The 20,279-nt window shown below is 34.9% G+C and overlaps 1 protein-coding gene across 1 annotated transcript in view; it reads right to left on the reverse strand.

The window, feature by feature from the left end:
- Window positions 1-17,837: 17,837 nt before the first annotated feature.
- The window catches only part of LOC138712619 (zinc finger and BTB domain-containing protein 14-like), a 208,795-nt gene continuing 206,353 nt past the window's right edge, over window positions 17,838-20,279 (reverse strand). The window contains exon 4 of the mRNA XM_069844589.1: window positions 17,838-18,104. Within this exon, the coding sequence (XP_069700690.1) occupies window positions 18,048-18,104 (57 nt within the window). The 3' untranslated portion in view covers window positions 17,838-18,047. The remainder of the gene's footprint in view (window positions 18,105-20,279) is intronic.

Genomic DNA, 20,279 nt, shown 5'->3' on the forward strand with positions numbered 1-20,279 from the left:
ATAAAGCTAAGTTTTCTTAAACTGTGATTGTATTAATCCACAAACTGACCACTGGTGTACTTTGTCCACGTTGGTTTTCAGTCCTTCATTTAATTCATCCATGTAATCCGTGCATAATTGGATTACATAAGTAACCTACACAGATTTGGATTACGTATGTAATCTGTCCATAACTAGATTACGTATGTAATCCACACAGATTTGGATTACGTATGTAATCCATCCATAATTGGATCACATATGTAATCCACGTATTTGGATCACATATGTATTCCATCCATAATTGGATTACATGTATCCACACAGATTTTGATTACATATGTAATCCATTCATAATTGCATTACACATCTATTACACACAGATATGGATTACATACGTAATCCAAACATAATTGGATCTACGTATTTGGATCACATATGTAATCCATCCATAATTGGATTACGTATGTAATCCACACAGATTTGGATTACGTATGTAATCCATCCATAATTGGATTACACATGTAATCCATCCATAATTGGATCCACGTATTTGGATCACATATGTAATCCATCCATAATTGGATTACACATGTAATCCACACAGATTTGGATTACGTATGTAATCCATCCATAATTGGATTACACATGTAATCCATCCATAATTGAATCTACGTATTTGGATCACATATGTAATCCATCCATAATTGGATTACGTATGTAATCCACACAGATTTGGATTACGTATGTAATCCATCCATAATTGAATTACACATGTAATCCATCCATAATTGGATCCACGTATTTGGATCACATATGTAATCCATCCATAATTGGATTACACATGTAATCCACACAGATTTGGATTACGTATGTACTCCATCCATAATTGGTTTACACATGTAATCCATCCATAATTGGATCTACGTATTTGGATCACATATGTAATCCATCCATAATTGGATTACACATGTAATCCACACAGATTTGGATTACGTATGTAATCCATCCATAATTGGATTACACATGTAATCCATCCATAATTGGATCCACGTATTTGGATCACATATGTAATCCATCCATAATTGGATTACGAATGTAATCACACGCGTAGTTCCTGATTCACTCCCCAGTCGCTCCTGATAAACTCCCCAAACACTCCTGATTCCTTCCCGAGTCAATTCTGATAAACTCGGAATCACGTCTGATTCACTCAACAGTCACACCTGATACACTCCTGATTCATTCCCGAGTCACACCTAATGCACTCAAGTGTCACCCCGAGTCACTCCCGATTAACTCAAGTCACTCCTGGTTCACTCCTAATTCACCTCCGAGTCACTCCTGATTCAACCACGAGCAACTCCTGATTCACTCCCGAGTCACTCCTGATTCACTCTCCAGTCACTCGTGATCCACTCTCGAGTCACTGTTGATCCACTCTCGAGTCACTCCTGATTCACTCCCGAGTCACTCCACAATAACTCCCGAGTCACTCCTCATTCCCTACCGAGTCGATCCTTATTCACTACCGAGTCACTCCTTATTCACTCCCGAGTCACTCCTTAGTCACTCCTTAGTCACTCCCTAGAAACTCCTTTTTCACCTCCGAGAAACTCCTGATTCACTCCCGAGTCACTCCTTATTCACTCCCAAGTCACTCCTGATTCACTATCGAGTAACTCCAGAGTCACTCCCGAGTAACTCCAGATTAACTACCGAGCCACTCCTGATTCCCTCCCGAGCGACTCCTGATTCACTCCCGATTCACTCCTGATTCACTCCAGAGAAACTCCTGATTCATCCCGATTCACTCCTCAGGCGCTCCTGAGACTCCTGATTCACCACCAAGAATCCTGATTCACTCCTTATTCACTCCTTATTCACTCCCTAGTCACTCCTTACTCATTCCTGAGTCACTCCTTATTCACTCACGAGTCACTCCTTATTCACTCCCGAGTCACTCCTGATTCACTCCCGATTCTGTACCGAGTCAATCCTGATTCACTCCCGAGTCGCTCATGATTCACTCCCGAGTCACTCCTGATTCACTCCCGAATCACTCCTAATTAACCCCCGAGTCACTATAGATTCACTCCCGAGTCACTCCTTATTCACTCCCGAGTCACTCCTTATTCACTCCCGAGTCACTCCTTATTCACTCACGAGTCACTCCTTATTCACTCCCGAGTCACTCCTGAATCACTCCCAATTCAATAACGAGCCACTCCTGATTCCCTCCCGAGCCACTCCTGATAAACTCCCGACTCACTCCTGATTCACTCCCGAGTAAATCCTGATTCATCCCGATTCACTCCCGACACTTCCAAGACACTCCTGATTGACTCCAGAGTCACTCCTGATTCACTCCAGAGTCACTCCTGATTCACTCCAGAGTCGCTCCTGATCCACTCCCGATTCACTCCTGTTTCACTCCCGATTCACTCTTGATTCACTGCCTATTCACTCCTGATTCACTCCCGAGAAACTCCCGATTCACTCCCGATTCACTCCTGATTCACTCCCGAGAAACTCCCGATTCATCCCGATTCACTACCAAGACAATCCTTATTCACTGCGAGCCACTCCCAAGTCACTCCGAGTCACTCCCGAGTCACTCGTGATTAACTATCGAGTAACTCCTGATTCACTCCCGAGTCACTCCTGATTCACTCCCGAGTCACTCCTGATTCACTCCCGAGTCACTCCTTATTCAGTCTACAGCCACTATTCACTCCCCAGTTACTCCTGATTTCATTTATACACATAAAAATTAAAAATTTTTTGAAATTCAAAATAATTTCCAAATTTCCAAGATTTTTAAAATAAAAACTATTTCAAAAAATTAAAAAAAGGCAATATCAAAATGTTCAAAAGTTTTCAATTTTAAGAATTTTCATGATTCCAGAAAATTTTAAAAAATACTTCATGTTTTCCAAAAATTCCAAAAAAAATTCAAAATTTTTGCAGAATTAAAATTATCTGAAAATTTTTCAATTAAAAAAATTCCAAAATCTTTTAATATTTTTAAAAAATTACAAAAATAATAATTGAAAAACAATCGAAAATTCAAAGAATTTTAAAACAAATATTTTCACAATTTTTTGAAATTCAAAAAAATTTGAACACTTTCAAATTTTGAAAATTTTCAAAAAATTTTCAATTTTAAAAATATTTCAAAATTTTTAAAAATGAAAAAAAAGGTTAAATTTTCAATTTTTTAAAAAATCTTCAAAATTTCAGAAATTCAAAAAATTTTCATTTATTATTAAATATTACAAAAAAATTCAAAACATCCAAAAATTTTCAGATTCAAAAAATTTTATAGTTAAAAAAATTTTTCAAAAATTCAAAAAAGAATTTCAAAATATTTCAAAATAAAAGTTTTCAGAAATTAAAAACAAATATCAAATAAAAAAATCAAAATCTTTCAAATTTCAAAAATACAAAATTTCAAAAATTTTAAGTTTTAAAAAAATTAGAAAAATCAAAGTCCAAAAAAATTTTCAATTTTTTTTATTAAAAAAAATAGAAATTTTGAAAAAGTTTTCGCAATTCCGAATTTTCAAAAATTTAATAAGAATTTTGAACTTTTTTCCCCAATACCAAAATTTTTCAAAATTTTTCTAAATACCAAAAATTTTCAAAATTATAAAATGTATCTGAATATTTTGCAACTTCAAAATTTTTCAATTTTTTTTTAATTTTGAAGAATTTAAGAACTTTTTCCAATTTTGAAATTTTTGCTTTTTGAAAAATTTTTCACAATTTAAAAATTTTAAAACATTTCTTTCAAAATTCAAAAAAAATAAATTAAAAATTTTTCAGAAGAAAAATTTCCTAAAATTTAAAAAAATTTCAAAATTGAAAATAATTTCAAAATTTTTCAAATTTCAAAAATAAAAAACTTCAAAACTTTTAATTTAAAAAATAAGAAAACAATAAAAATGTTTGAAATTCGAAAAAAATTTCAAAAATTTTTTAAAATTAAAGAATTATATATTTAAAAATTCTTTTCGCCTTTCCAAATAATTTTCAAAAATTTTAAAATTCAATAAATATTCCGAAATTTTTCCAAATTCCAAAAATTTTCAAGATATTTCCGCTTACCAAAAATTTTCAAAATTAAAAAAAAGTGTCAGAATATTTTTCCAAAAATTTTGGAAATTTTTTTATTTTGAAAATTTTTAAATTTTATTTAATTTCAAAATTTTTCTTAATTTTGAAAATTATTTTGAGAAACATTTGAATTTTGAAAAATTTTGTTTTTTTTATTTGAAATTTGATTTTAATTTCTGAAAATTTTTATTTTGAAATATTTTGTGTTTTTTTTTAATTGTTGAAAAAAAATTTTTAACTTAACTTTTTTTTGTAATATTTAATAAACTGTTTTTTTTTTAATTTTTGAAATTTATTAGATTTAAAAAAAAAATTGAAAATTTTTTAACATTTTTTTTTAATTTTTTTAAATTTTGAGAATTTTCATAATGTTGAAAATGTTTGATAATTTTCAAAATTTGAAAGTGTTGATATTTTTTTGAATTTCAAAAAATTTTGAAAATATTTGTTTGAAAATTTTTTTCAATTTTCAATTGTTTTTTTCAATTATTATTTTTCAAATTTTTTTAAATCCTAAAGATTTTGGAATATTTTTAATTTTGCAAAAATTTTGAATTTTTTTTTCCAATTTTGGAAACATGAAATATTTTTTTAAATTTTCTGGAATCATGAAAATTCATAAAAATGAAAACTTTTCAAAATTTTGATATTCTTTTTTAATTTTTTGAAATAGTTTTTATTTTAAAAGTTTTGGAAATTTGGAAATTATTTTGAATTTCAAAAAATTTTTAATTTTTTATGTGTACAAATGAAATCATCAGTGGAGAGTGAATAGTGGCTGTGGACTGAATAAGAAGTGACTCCGGAGTGAATAAGGAGCGACTGTGTAGTGAATAGGGAGTGACTGGTACATAATCAGGAGTAAATAGGAGTGAGTCGGGAGTGATTGGGAGTGAAGAGAGCGGACTTGGGAGTGAATCTGGTTTGATTTGGGTGCTGATGGGGAGTGAGTTTGAATGAACCATGAGTAATTCGCAACGGAATCAGGAGTGACTGGTGAGTGAATCATGTGAGTCGCAAGTTAACCAGGAGTTACTCGGGAGTGAATCGAGTGTCTTTGAGTGAATTGGTTGTGAATAAGGAGTGCAATGGGAGGGACTCGGGAGTGAATCAGGAGTCACTCGTGATCCACTCTCGAGTCACTGTTCATCCACTCTCGAGTCACTCCTGATGCACTCCCGAGTCACTCCTCATTCCCTACCGAGTCACTCCTCATTCCCTACCGAGTCGATCCTTATTCACTCCCGAGTCACTCCTCATCACTCCCGAGTCACTCCTCATTCCCTACCGAGTCGATCCTTATTCACTCCCGAGTCACTCCTTAGTCACTCCCTAGCAACACCTTTTCACCTCCGAGACACTCCTGATTCACTCCCGAGTCAGTCCTTATTCACTCCCTAGTCACTCCTGATTCACTATCGAGTAACTCCAGAGTCACTCCCGAGTACCTCCAGATTAACTACCGAGCCACTCCTGATTCCCTCCCGAGCCACTCCTGATTCACTCCCGATTTACTCCTGATTCACTCCAGAGAAACTCCTGATTCATCCCGAATCACTCCTCAGTCGCTCCTGAGAAACTCCTGATTCACCACTGAGAATCCTGATTCACTCCTTATTCAACCCCTAGTTACTCCTTATTCATTCCCGAGTCACTCCTTATTCACTCACGAGTCACTCCTTATTCACTCCCGAGTCACTCCTGATTCACTCCCGATTCAATACCGAGCCACTCCTGATTCCCTCCCGAGCCACTCCTGATAAACTCCCGACTCACTCCTGATTCACTCCCGAGTAAATACTGATTCATCCCGATTCACTCCCGAGACACTTCCAAGACACTCCTGATTCACTCCAGAGTCACTCCTGATTCACTCCAGAGTCGCTCCTGATCCACTCCCGATTCACTCCTGATCCACTCCCGATTCACTCCTGATTCACTCCCGATTCACTCCTGGTTCACTCCCGTTCACTCTTGATTCACTACCGATTCACTCCTGATTCACACCCGATTCACTCCCGATTCACTCCTGATTCTCTCCCGAGAAACTCCCGATTCATCCCGATTCACTACCAAGACAATCCTTATTCACTCCGAGCCACTCCCAAGTCACTCCGAGTAACTCCCGAGTCACTCCTGATTAACTATCGAGTAACTCATGATTCACTCCCGAGTTACTCCTGATTCACTCCCGAGTCACTCCTGATTTACTCCCGAATCACTCCTGATTTACTCCCGAGTCACTCCTTATTCAGTCTACAGCCACTATTCACTCCCCAGTTACTCCTGATTTCATTTATACACATAAAAATTAAAAATTTTTTGAAATTCAAAATAATTTCCAAATTTCCAAAATTTTTAAAATAAAAACTATTTCAAAAAATTAAAAAAAGACAATATCAAAATGTTCAAAAGTTTTCAATTTTAAAAATTTTCATGATTCCAGAAAATTTTAAAAAATACTTCATGTTTTCCAAAAATTCCAAAAAAAATTCAAAATTTTTGCACAATTAAAATTATCTGAATATTTTTCAATTAACAAAATTCCAAAAGTCTTTTAATATTTTTAAAAAATTACAAAAATAATAATTGAAAAACAATCGAAAATTCAAAAAAATTTTAAAACAAATGTTTTCACAATTTTTTGAAATTCAAAAAAATTTGAACACTTTCAAATTTTGAAAATTTTCAAAAAATTTTCAATTTTAAAAATATTTCAAAATTTTTAAAAATGAAAAAAAAGGTTAAATTTTCAATTTTTTAAAAAATCTTCATAATTTCAGAAATTCAAAAAATTTTCATTTATTATTAAATGTTACAAAAAAATTCAAAACATCCAAAAATTTTCAGAATTCAAAAAATTTTATAGAAAAATTTTTCAAAAATTCAAAAAAGAATTTCAAAATATTTCAAAATAAAAGTTTTCAGAAATTAAAAACAAATATCAAATAAAAAAATCAAAATCTTTCAAATTTAAAAAATACAAAATTTCAAAAATTTAAAGTTTTAAAAAAAATTAGAAAAATTTCAAAATTTTAAAAATTTTCAAACTTTTTCAAAGTCCAAAAAAATTTTCAATTTTTTTATTAAAAAAATAGAAATTTTGAAAAATTTTTCGCAATTCCGAATTTTCAAAAATTTAATAAGAATTTTGAACTTTTTTCCCAATACCAAAATTTTTCAAAATTTTTCTAAATACCAAAAATTTTCAAAATTAAAAAATGTATCTGAATATTTTGCAACTTCAAAATTTTTCAATTTTTTTTTAATTTTGAAGAATTTAAGAACTTTTTTCAATTTTGAAATTTTTGCGTTTTGAAAAATTTTTCACAATTTAAAAATTTTAAAAAATTTCTTTCAAAATTAAAAAAAAAAAAGAAATTAAAAAGTTTTCAGAAGAATAATTTCCTAAAATTTAAAAAAATTTCAAAATTGAAAATAATTTCAAAATTTTTCAAATTTCAAAAATAAAAAACTTCAAAACTTTTAATAATAAAAAATAAGAAAACAATAAAAATGTTTGAAATTCGAAAAAAATTTCAAACATTTTTTAAAATTAAAAAATTAAATATTTAAAAATTCTTTTCGCCTTTCCAAAAAATTTTCAAAAATTTTAAATTCAATAAATATTCCGAAATTTTTCCAAATTCCAAATATTTTCAAGATTTTTCCGCTTACAAAAAATTTTCAAAATTAAAAAAAAGTGTCAGAATATTTTTCCAAATTTCAAAATGAAAAATTTTGGAAATTTTTTTATTTTGAAAATTTTTAAATTTTATTTAATTTCGAAATTTTTCTTAATTTTGAAAATTATTTTGAGAAACATTTGAATTTTGAAAAATTTTGTTTTTTTATTTGAAATTTGAAATTTGAATTCTGAAAATTTTTGGAAGTTTTGAATTTTTTGTAATATTTAATAATAAATGAAAATTTTTTCAATTTCTGAAATTTTGAAGATTTTTTAAAAAATTGAAAATTTAACATTTTTTTTAATTTTAAAAATTTTGAAATATTTTTAAAATTGAGAATTTTTTGAAAATTTTCAAAATTTGAAAGTGTTCAAATTTTTTTTGAATTTCAAAAAATTGTGAAAATATTTGTTTTATAATTTTTTGAATTTTCGATTGTTTTTCAATTATTATTTTTGTAATTTTTTTAAAATATTGAAAGATTTTTGGAATTTTTTTAATTGAAAAATTTTCAGATATTTTTAATTGTGCAAAAATTTTGAATTTTTTTTGGAATTTTTGGAAAATATGAAGTATTTTTTAAAATTTTCTGGAATCATGAAAATTCTTAAAATTGAAAACTTTTGAACATTTTGATATTGTCTTTTTTAAATTTTTTGAAATAGTTTTTACTTTTAAAAATTTTGGAAATTTGGAAATTATTTTGAATTTCAAAAATTTTTTAATTTTTTATGTGTATAAATGAAATCAGGAGTAACTGGGGAGTGAATAGTGGCTGTAGACTGAATAAGGAGTGACTCGGGAGTGAATCAGGAGTAACTCGGGAGTGAATCAGGAGTGACTCGGGAGTGAATCAGGAGTTACTCGATAGTTAATCAGGAGTGACTGGGGAGTGACTCGGAGTGACTTGAGAGTGGCTCGGAGTGAATAAGGATTGTCTTGGTAGTGTCTCGGGAGTGAATCGGGATGAATCGGGAGTTTCTCGGGAGTGAATCAGGAGTGAATCGGGAGTGAATCGGGTGTGAATCGGGAGTTTCTCGGGAGTGAATCGGTAGTGAATCAAGAATGAATCGGGAGTGAACTAGGAGTGAATAGGGAGTGAATCAAGAGTGAATCGGGAGTGGATCAGGAGCGACTCTGGAGTGAATCAGGAGTGACTCTGTAGTGACTCGGAGTGAATCAGGAGTGACTCTGGAGTGTCTCGGGAGTGAATCGGGATGAATCAGGATTTACTCGGGAGTGGATCAGGAGTGAGTCGGGAGTGTATAAGGAGTGGCTCGGGAGGGAATCAGGAGTGGCTCGGTATTGAATCGGGAGTCAATCAGGAGTGACTCGGGAGATAATAAGGAGTGACTCGTGAGTGAATAAGGAGTGATTCGGGAGTGAATCTATAGTGACTCGGGGGTTAATTAGGAGTGATTCGGGAGTGAATCAGGAGTGACTCGGGAGTGAATCATGAGCGACTCGGGAGTGAATCAGGATTGACTCGGTACTGAATCGGGAGTGAATCAGGAGTGACTAGGGAGTGAATAAGGAGTGACTCGGGAGTGAATAAGGAGTGACTCGTGAGTGAATAAGGAGTGACTCGGGAATGAGTAAGGAGTGACTAGGGAGTGAATAAGGAGTGAATAAGGAGTGAATCAGGTTTCTCGGTGGTGAATCAGGAGTTTCTCAGGAGCGACTGAGGAGTGAATCGGGATGAATCAGGAGATTCTCTGGAGTGAATCAGGAGTGAATCGGGAGTGAATCAGGAGTGGCTCGGGAGTGAATCAGGAGTGGCTCGGTAGTTAATGTGGAGTTACTCGGGAGTGACCCTGGAGTTACTCGATAGTGAATCAGGAGTGACTTGGGAGTGAATAATGGGTGACTCGGGAGTGAATCAGGAGTTTCTCGGAGGTGAAAAAGGAGTTTCTAGGGAGTGACTAAGGAGTGACTCGGGAGTGAATAAGGAGTGACTCGGTAGTGAATAAGGATCGACTCGGTAGGGAAGGAGGAGTGACTCGGGAGTTATTGAGGAGTGACTCCGGAGTTAACCAGAAGTGACTCGGGAGTGAATCAGGAGTGTCTCGAGAGTGGATCAACAGTGACTCGAGAATGGATCACGAGTGACTGGAGAGTGAATCGGGAGTGACTCGGGAGTGAATCAGGAGTTGCTCGTGGTTGAATCAGGAGTGACTCGGAGGTGAATTAGGAGTGAACCGGGAGTGACTTGAGTTAATCGGGAGTGACTCGGGGTGACACTTGAGTGCATTGGGTGTGACTCGGGAATGAATCAGGAGTGTATCAGGTGTGACTGGTGAGTGAATCAGACGTGATTCCGAGTTTATCAGAATTGACTCGGGAAGGAATCAGGAGTGTTTGGGGAGTTTATCAGGAGCGACTGGGGAGTGAATCAGGACCTACGCGTGTGATTACATTCGTAATCCAATTATGGATGGATTACATATGTGATCCAAATACGTGGATCCAATTATGGATGGATTACATGTGTAATCCAATTATGGATGGATTACATACGTAATCCAAATCTGTGTGGATTACATGTGTAATCCAATTATGGATGGATTACATATGTGATCCAAATACGTGGATCCAATTATGGATGGATTACATACGTAATCCAAATCTGTGTGGATTACATGTGTAATCCATTTTTGGATGGATTACATATGTGATCCAAATACGTGGATCCAATTATGGATGGATTACATGTGTAATCCAATTATGGATGGATTACATACGTAATCCAAATCTGTGTAGATTACATGTGTAACCCAATTATGGATGGATTACATATGTGATCCAAATACGTGGATCCAATTATGGATGGATTACATGTGTAAACCAATTATGGATGGATTACATACGTAATCCAAATCTGTGTGGATTACATGTGTAATCCAATTATGGATGGATTACATATGTGATCCAAATACGTGGATCCAATTATGGATGGATTACATGTGTAATCCAATTATGGATGGATTACATACGTAATCCAAATCTGTGTGGATTACATACGTAATCCAATTATGGATGGATTACATATGTGATCCAAATACGTAGATCCAATTATGTTTGGATTACGTACGTAATCCATATCTGTGTGTAATAGATGTGTAATGCAATTATGAATGGATTACATATGTAATCAAAATCTGTGTGGATACATGTAATCCAATTATGGATGGAATACATATGTGATCCAAATACGTGGATTACATATGTGATCCAATTATGGATGGATTACATACGTAATCCAAATCTGTGTGGATTACATACGTAATCTAGTTATGGACAGATTACATACGTAATCCAAATCTGTGTAGGTTACTTATGTAATCCAATTATGCACGGATTACATGGATGAATTAAATGAAGGACTGAAAACCAACGTGGACAAAGTACACCAGTGGTCAGTTTGTGGATTAATACAATCACAGTTTAAGAAAACTTAGCTTTATTCATTCCCGTAACAAACCAAGTCCATAACTCATTTGTTACTCCACGGAGAGCATTTCCTATGGAAGGTGCAGGTTGCTGAGGTGTATCTCAGAACTATTCCAGATGGACTTGGTCCACTCTGGTTGTGAACCCCTTACATGTTAAAAACAAAAGTTTAAACAAAAAAGTGAGTTTTGAATTTTTTTGAATTTTCAAAAATTTTGAAAATTTTCTTAATTTTGAACGTTTTGGAAAAAGATTTGAAAAGTTTGACTTTTCTTAATTTTGAAAAATTTGAATTTTTTTTTAAATTTTGATATTTAATTTGAATTTAAATTGAATGAGTGACTCAGGAGTGAACTATGAGTGACGAAGTGACTGGGGAGTGAACCTGGAATGACTGGGGGTTACTTGGGAGCGAATGAGTGACTTGGAAGTGAATCAGGAGCGAGTCGGGAGCGAATGGGGGTTGACTCAGGAGTGAACTGGGAGTGACTCGGGAGTGAATTAGGAGTGACATATGAGTGAATCAGAAGTGCACCGTAAATGTACCAGGAGTTACTCGGGAGTGATCCAGGAGTGACTCTGGAATGATCCAGGAGTGGCACGATAGTGATTCAGGAGTGATTCGGGAGTGAATCAGGAATGACTGGTGAGTGAGTCAAGAGTGACTGGTGTTTTGACTCGGGAGAAACCAGGAGTGACCAGGGAGTGCATCAGGAGTGAATCAGGAGTGACTGTTGAGTGTAATATGAGTGAATCGTGTGTGAATCAAGAGCGAAACAGGAGAGACTCGGGAGTGAATTAGGAGTGAATCGGGAGTGCATCAGTGACTGGTGAGTTAATCGAGAGTGACTGGGGAGTGCATCAGGAGTGAATTTCGATTGAGTCAAGAGTGACTGGCGAGTGAATCAGGAGTGACTCAGGTGTGTACCAGCAGTGACTCGGGAGTGAACAAGAAGTGAATAGGGAGTGAATCAGGAGCAACTCGGGTATGAATCAGGAGGGGGTCGGGAGTAAATTAGGAGCGACTCGGGAGTGAATGAAGAGTAACTCGGGTGTAAATCGGGAGTGAATAAAGAGTTGAGTGGGAGTGAATCAGGAGTGACTAGGGAGTGAACTAGGAGTAACTGAGTAGTGAACCTGGAATGACTTTTGAATACGAAGTGACTGAGTGACAGAGGAGTGCATCAGGAGTGACTATGGAGTGAATCAGGAGTGACTCGGTAGGGAATCAGGAGTGAATCAAGAGTGACTAGCTGAATCAGGAGTGACGAAGTGTATAAGTAGTGACTTGGGAGTTAATCAGGAGTGAATCGGCAGTGTATCAGGAGTGACTCGGGAGTGAATCAGCGGTGACTTGTGAGTGAATCTGGAGTGACGGAGTTTATCAGGAGTGAATAATATGAAGTGAGGCACGTAGTGATCCATGGTTTCCACCATCGCATCTGCACCAGGAAGTCTTTCCACCAGGCCTGCCTTGAATGTATATGTGTACTGTGTAGTGAACAGTGTGATACTTACCATGCCTTGGAATGTAACAAGAGATCAGTATCGCTGATTCAATTTTGTACAGACTGGAGTCAGCGTAGTGAACAGCGTGACACTCAGTGTATATCTCAACAATCTTCTAGACTGGAGTCATATGGACTTTTGCCCATTGGGCGCTTTACATTATATTAGTGAGAGAGAGAGAGAGAGAAAATCATCGAAATGATAGCCGTCCAAATCTTGGATTTAAAATATCGGCATCCTAATCAATTCAAATGAACAAAAAAGAAAATGTAAATTAATGTCAAAAAAAATTCATAATGAAATTTTAAAAAAGAATATCCTGCGACAAGATTTGGTAGCTATCAAAACGATAAAAATTTATTGAAAATAAATAATATACATTGAATATTATAAAGATGAATAGAGATGGTGATTGATGATGTTCAATGAAGATTTTAAAATGGTTGATGCAATTGTCTGAAGAGTCTTATCAGCAACCTTCAATTTTCTGAGGATCTCCAATGTAATTTTGGGAATTGTTCCTCGCGCACCAAACATAAGTCCAATGACATTCCAATCTTGAATATTATATTTATGAGTCAGATCATCACAGCATGGAAGGTAAATAGCGCGTTTCTTTTCATGTACAGTTTCCCTGAAAAGGAATGAGACGATTGAATATTCCTAAGTCTCAGATGTAAAATACTGCGCATGATCAGAGACCAGAGCACTGATACACAAGATAACGAATATTGAGTTACTTAAATTCAAGCTATTTGGTTTGTTACTAGCATCGTTCCGGAATTCACTTCAAAAACTGCAAAAAATATAATAATATTACGTAAATAAGAGATAAATATATACGTAAATCGTGTAGTTAAATCGACAATGGACCTTCATGACTAGATCGACACTCCGCACAGAAAGTAAAGCTTTCGTGTCGTTGCAATAGTTCAGACGCTAAGATCTATGCGTGTTGAGTAGAAGAGAGCGAGTTCGAATCTTAGTCTATATCAACGATTTTTTTTTTCTAAATAACGTTGAAATAGAGTTTTACAAAGTCCTCAGATTAAGTGTTAATGATCACAGAAATTACAAAATTACAAGTTATAATATTATAAACGTTAATCTAATGAATGCATTTATACACACACACAATGTAAATGCATATATATATATATATATATACTGTATATATAGGCCTATTAAAAACTAACAATTAAAATGAAATTAAAAATATATTCCTAAGCCACACAGACAAACGATTACAAAGGTTTAGAGTCCTTAGGCCATGTCATTTGTCGAGTAATTATTACGATATTTTATTAGTAGCTTTCCCACATGTGTAATAAATGCACTCGCACAAAACAATTTTTGTTAAAAGTGTGGCTTTGGATTATTTAATTATCACCCCTTCAGTTGATTTGAACTATTTTATCTACGTGTTTAATTTAATGTGCATTCAATTTAATTCATGTTATGATTGAATGTATAAGCACTGTTGCAGTTATTGATTAATTACGTATATTAATACTAACTATTAAATGCATGTGTTAAGTAACTAATTGCAGTATCTTTTGCAAAATCTTGAATGTTTAAGTTGTCAATAATATTTCTGTACTATATACTATAAGACGTTAAAAGAATTTGCAATAGATTTGGGATCCTCTACTTTATAATCATTAATTTTAATGAAAAAATATTTTCTTTCCTAGGATATCTACAAGTTTAACTTTAATAATATTCCGAATAGCTTTAATTGCATTATCTGGATTTTGTGCTTTTCTATTCAGATGTGTTCTATTTCCCTCTTTCATAAATTTTTGATAAATTACACTGTACTTCTTGTAGTATTTAAGAATATGAGGATAGTTACATTGCAGCTCATTACATATAGATTCTTCTTTTTAATACATGAGATTTAACTCCCTGCATTATCTACATGATTTTACTTTTGAATTTTTTCACAACATTGAGTGGAGAACATCCACTGAAGTGATTCTGAAATGAAGTGAAAAATACAATACATTTACTCTTAATATCAGTAGTACCAGTAACATATACGTTTTTCCAAGATTCATTTTGTAGACATAAATGTAAATAATCACTAGATACAGCTTTTACGACCCCTTTTTAGTTTTTAAATTAATATTTTGAAATTGTTCAGTAACATTGGAAACAGGATTTGTTTATCATGTTCATACAAGCCATTGATTATAGGTGCTGCCGAATAGGAATTCAGTCTAATTCAGTGTACAAAACTTTTATCAATGGCTGTGCTACTTCAGCTTCTATGCTGGTGGGGAAATGAGTCTACGGCTAAGATTTCTAGTTTCAAGGAGTGAATTTAATTTACTTTTGCGGAAAAGTTCCGAGAGATAATCTATGTCTATGTCACTACAGATCACAAATTCCATATGTGATTTCTAAAGTCTTTTCTTTACAAATTCAATGTTGGCTATAAATATTAATAAATATTAAGAAATATGAATGATTGTAGTTAGAAGTCTGATTTACATTATAAAAAGCAAGAAGTTACATTCCTCGGCAAGATTCGAACTTTTCGATGTTTGGTTTTGTCGTCCAACATAAGCACGGACCTATTCAATGCTTATGTTAATAACCTACAATTTATTTGTAGCAATGTGGTGTCATAACTTGGGATTTGTTTACTTAATGTAATTAGATTTAATTTGATTAGCTTCGCATCAATTGGACTTCCTGTTATATCCTGTTATTTAAATATTTAAGTTAGAGTTGATTTATTAACTCTTACTGTGCAAGATGACCCTTATTTCAATAATTCTATATCACGTTAAATAGTCATTGTCTACACTAAAGTATTATCATCATCCCTCATTTCTCATCTTAATGGTGAACCGACGTGACATGAGACAGCGAGTTATAGCTCTAGTTGAGGCTGGATATGGGGCTAGATCTGCTGGCCGTTTAGTCGGCGTTTCTGGAAGTACAGCCGAGAGGTGGGTTCATCGTTATCAAAATTCAGGGGAGGTCTAAAATCGCCCTATTCCTGGGCGTCCCCGGATTTCTTCATTGGAAGAGGATGCTCTCTTATTCGAGGAAGTTGACAGAACCCCTTTCGGACTGCTAACGAAATAAGAGCAGCATCTAACTTTCCCGGTTCTTCACAGACTGTGATCAGCAGGTTGAGGAACCGCGGTACTAGGAGCAGGAGGATTGCGCAAATGGAAATACTGGGGGAAGCACAAGCTGTCGACCGTCTTGCCTTCGTTACCAATCGAGTGGATTTTGATTGGAGAAATGTAATTTTCTCCGACGAAACAACCATCTCGAGTGATTACGAAAGTCCTGTCCGTGTCTATCGTGAGGATGGTCTCCCACATGATCAGCGCTATGTGCACCGACGTGAAAGATCGGGGCGCTTTAGCATATTGTCACAGTCTAGTATATACAGTCGCGAAGCTCAATACGTAGAAATATGCAAACATTAGATTGTTGCTCACCACTAGGATCGCTAATATCGCCTCATTACAGGCAATGCAAAATAGTACCGTCACAGTCTATTGTTTCTAGCACCCTCAAAACTCAAGCTTCTTGACTGTATACAGTAGACTGTGATATCGTGTTGGGGTGGATGTCTTACGATGGACCTGGCGTTATAGAACGCATCGATGGCCGGTTTAATACGGGAACTTACGAGCACATTCTGGAAAATATATTCCTTCCTTCCGCCCCTAGAACGTTTTCCCGAAGGAACATTGCTGTTCCAACAGGATAACCATCCCGTGCACTATGCCGCAAGCATTCAAAGATGGTTTCAAAGTAGACCCGAGATCGAAATCATTAATTGGCCTCCGAAGTCACCTGATTTGAATGTAATCAAAAATTTATGGGCGGAATTGAAAAAGAGAAGGATAGCCACCTATGCCCACCGACGCCCTCGAAATCGAGACGAATTGTGGGATCAAGTTGTTGAAACCGGGGATTAGAATTTATTCCACAATCTCGTGACATCCATGCCGGACCGACTTAGAGCTTTAATAGAAGCTGATGGCATGTGGACAAGATTTTAAGTTGACAGGTCTCTTTTTGTTTCTTGTGAATTTTGTTTGAGGAAAAATACTCTTAACTTTCAAGTAAGATTTATTTTTTGACGAGGTTCAGCCCACTTGTAAGACCCAGAAATTGGGCATAAATTATTCATATCTTTCGACAAATTAGATAGTCTAAGAACTCTGAAGAAATTAATTACACCTCAATAGAAAAAAAGTTTCACCTGGGATCGAACACGAGACGTTTCGGTTAAGCAGTGGAACCGACACGCTACTATATGAGCTACCGAGACAAGACAGTGACAACAGCAGTCTAGAATGTAGATCCCATAGCAGGCATTTGCCATTCGGTACAGAGAAGCAATGATAGCTTGTGATCCTAGCTATGTTGTGAAATCGTGGCCTTAAATGGAAGTCTACTTCGTGATTCTTATTTTGGTCCTTGTCCTTGTTGTGGTCCTCGTAACAATTCTTACTGTATTTCTCATGTTATGTATCGTTACGTCGATATCGAGTGAACCGCGCTGTAGAACTTTAACTTCTGACGACCAAGAGTCGTCTCATTCCTTTTAAGGGTAACTGTACCTGCTTTGGTTGATCTTCATTAATTTCGAACCTTACAGTGGAGTCAAGAATGAGACCAGTTTTTTTTATCTCGGTCAATTATTATGATGTCAGCACGCCGTGTAGATCCTTCCGTAGAAAGACATTGAACTTCCTCATATGCTTCGTATTCACCATGTTCCCTTAATCTGTTAGCAATTATTGAGCGGACTGTGTTATGTCTGTCAATTCGCAATAATTAGCCCTGAAGGCAGAAACCTAGCAGGTGGGGTAACGTTTCATGCTCATTGCATCTCCTGCAATGGGTATTGCTAAGGCTTCCACCGGGGAGAGATCTAAATGCTCATTTTAATGGCCTCGGCCCGTTGGCCACAAGATAGACCTTTCTTCTTGCCAATCCAGGTGTTACCTTTTTTCCAGTGAGAGTAGAATGTAATTCCTTTGAGCCTCCTATTAACATGTTGGATAGTGAATATCATTGAAAATGAAATTAGCTTTTACACAGTTTACAATACAGTATGTCTTTTATTGTTAAGAATGATTTCTCTTAAACTACATACATACATACATACACACACGTATTTATAGTGCAATTAAAGTGTTTAATACATTTCATGAAATAAACTTATATTATTTAACTAAACCACTCATTCTTTCAACCTTGTCTTCTCACATTGCAACCCTTTACGTGTTTAGCTGTATCATGCCACCGCTGCAAATATGATCACACCAATCTGCGACGTGAAGGAAACATCACTGCCAGGCAACCCAAGGAATCAGCCTGCAAACATAACCAATGTTATACTTGAAATATCTCTACTATGATTCAAATCAACAATGCAACAAAGACATCATGAAATACATAAACCAGACAAAGCAAATGAAGAATGCCAAAGCAAAATTATTCATAACTAGAAAATCAAACCTTACAAAATGAAGAAAAGATGAACAACAGCAAAGGACAAGAACTGGGAAAAGCGAAAGACAAGAGGGAGAAATAATAAAAAAAAAGTTACAGTACTAAAATGGAGTCAATCACTTTCCATAATTTCATCATGCTACATGAATATCTAGTATTTGTGGAACTGCTGACAGTGAAGTTTCAACATTCCTCATAATTGGGAAGTACATAAACAGCTTCAAAGCTAGAATAATTCAACCAGATATACTGTTACGTGCTTCTGACTCCTTGAGAAATGAGTGGCAATGCGAGCTAATAACGTAAACTGATATGTCTCTCATAAATAACTACCATTCAATTCACTTCCTGCTATTCAACAAAAATCTGCCATATCTCTGTACAACTTATCAATATCCTTTCATTTAGGAGCAAAAGCTCCAGCAAACTTTCCGAGATTCGTCAATTCTACTATTCATTGCAATTGTTCCCAATTCCTTCTTATAAACTACTAAGAACCTCAACACGAAGCTCTGTACACAAGCTCTCGTTATTGCATAATCTGCAATGTCAGTGGCATACATTAATACTAACAACAGTTAACAGTACAATGCAACAGAAAGTACGTTATATGTGATTCAGACTCTGCAGTTGCGGTCAAAACTACCTATCATAAGGAACTCATTTACTATAGACACGATGACGGAGGTATGACATCAAGAATTTGGGAGCACAAACACTTCTTGTTTTAAAATGAATTACATTTTAAGCAGACTTCATTCCTTTACAAATTGAATTACTCAAAACTCGACTCACTTGGAAGAAAAAAAAAAAAACCAAAAGAGTCCACATTTTTTCCTCAATGAATAACTAACTACAGTATACTGACATGATTCCTTGGAGCAAACTAAGCAATTTTTATTATTCACATTTGAAAATAGAATTTGCAACCACAAACATATTTTTTTTAAGGAATAACATTTTGAGCAGACTTCATTCCATTACTAAATGACCTGCTGGAAAACTTCTGTCGCCAAAAGCATCCCCTACATACGAACAATATTGTAAATACAATTATTTATCTTCAAACATTCAAAACATATTCTACATTAAAATACATCTGCACATTCCTGGAATTAAATAATTATAATTAATTAAAAATAATAATTTTAGTTTGAACTATAGCCCCAATTCTCAGCTTAGACTTGGTACGTCAATGAAGTCTTTTGCCCAATACGAAGTCTACATTTTGTCCCTTGCTACGAGAATAATTGTCAGAAAATATGAAATAGCAGAAAACTAACACTGAAGACAGTGTAAGATATCCAAAGTATAGTACGCTTATTACTAAAATATATTATGAAATTATTTTGACAATGAGAAAAAGTTATATATTTTTAAGAGACTACAACAAAGCAGCTTCCAGCTCAGACAAACACAACATTATTTGCCAAAATGTCGAGGATATCTGTCATTTATAAAGACGATGTGTACATTTTGGCAAATAAGAATCACTGGCAAGAGCAATTCACTCATTGCAAAGGATGCAAAATGCAATGCTGAAGAGGACAAGTCTACAAAGAAGGGCAACAGATAATCTCGATTTTATCGGAGATTATTAGTACACATGTAGGGATGCTACTTTGAAAAGGACAGGTCTCTGAGCCCCTTCGTTCTCCTTGTGTAGAGAAAATTCTGTTTTGGAAGGTCATAATGATCGTTTTTTCAAAATTTCCCGGACTCTACGGCCCATATGCCTTGGGGTCAAAGAGTGGTCCTCACACTACAGATACAGATCGTGGAGCTTTATTCGCGACACTAATCAGGTTTGTTCTCACTACAAATACGGCAGAGTTATAGTGCCGAGAATGATAGCGGAATAGAAGTTTAAAAAGCCTTGGTATTTTTTCTCGATAATTAGTTTGTGTTCGAGATTCCCATTTTAATGATATCGTGTCCGAAGAAAGCCAAGGGGGAATAAAAGAATACATCCAGTTCTTCGATATGAACAATATTTTCGAAAATAATGGCCATACCGAGGAACTGGATGCGGCCCTG

This window comes from Periplaneta americana, chromosome 13 (genome assembly GCF_040183065.1).
Source record: "Periplaneta americana isolate PAMFEO1 chromosome 13, P.americana_PAMFEO1_priV1, whole genome shotgun sequence".
Taxonomy (NCBI): domain Eukaryota; kingdom Metazoa; phylum Arthropoda; class Insecta; order Blattodea; family Blattidae; genus Periplaneta; species Periplaneta americana.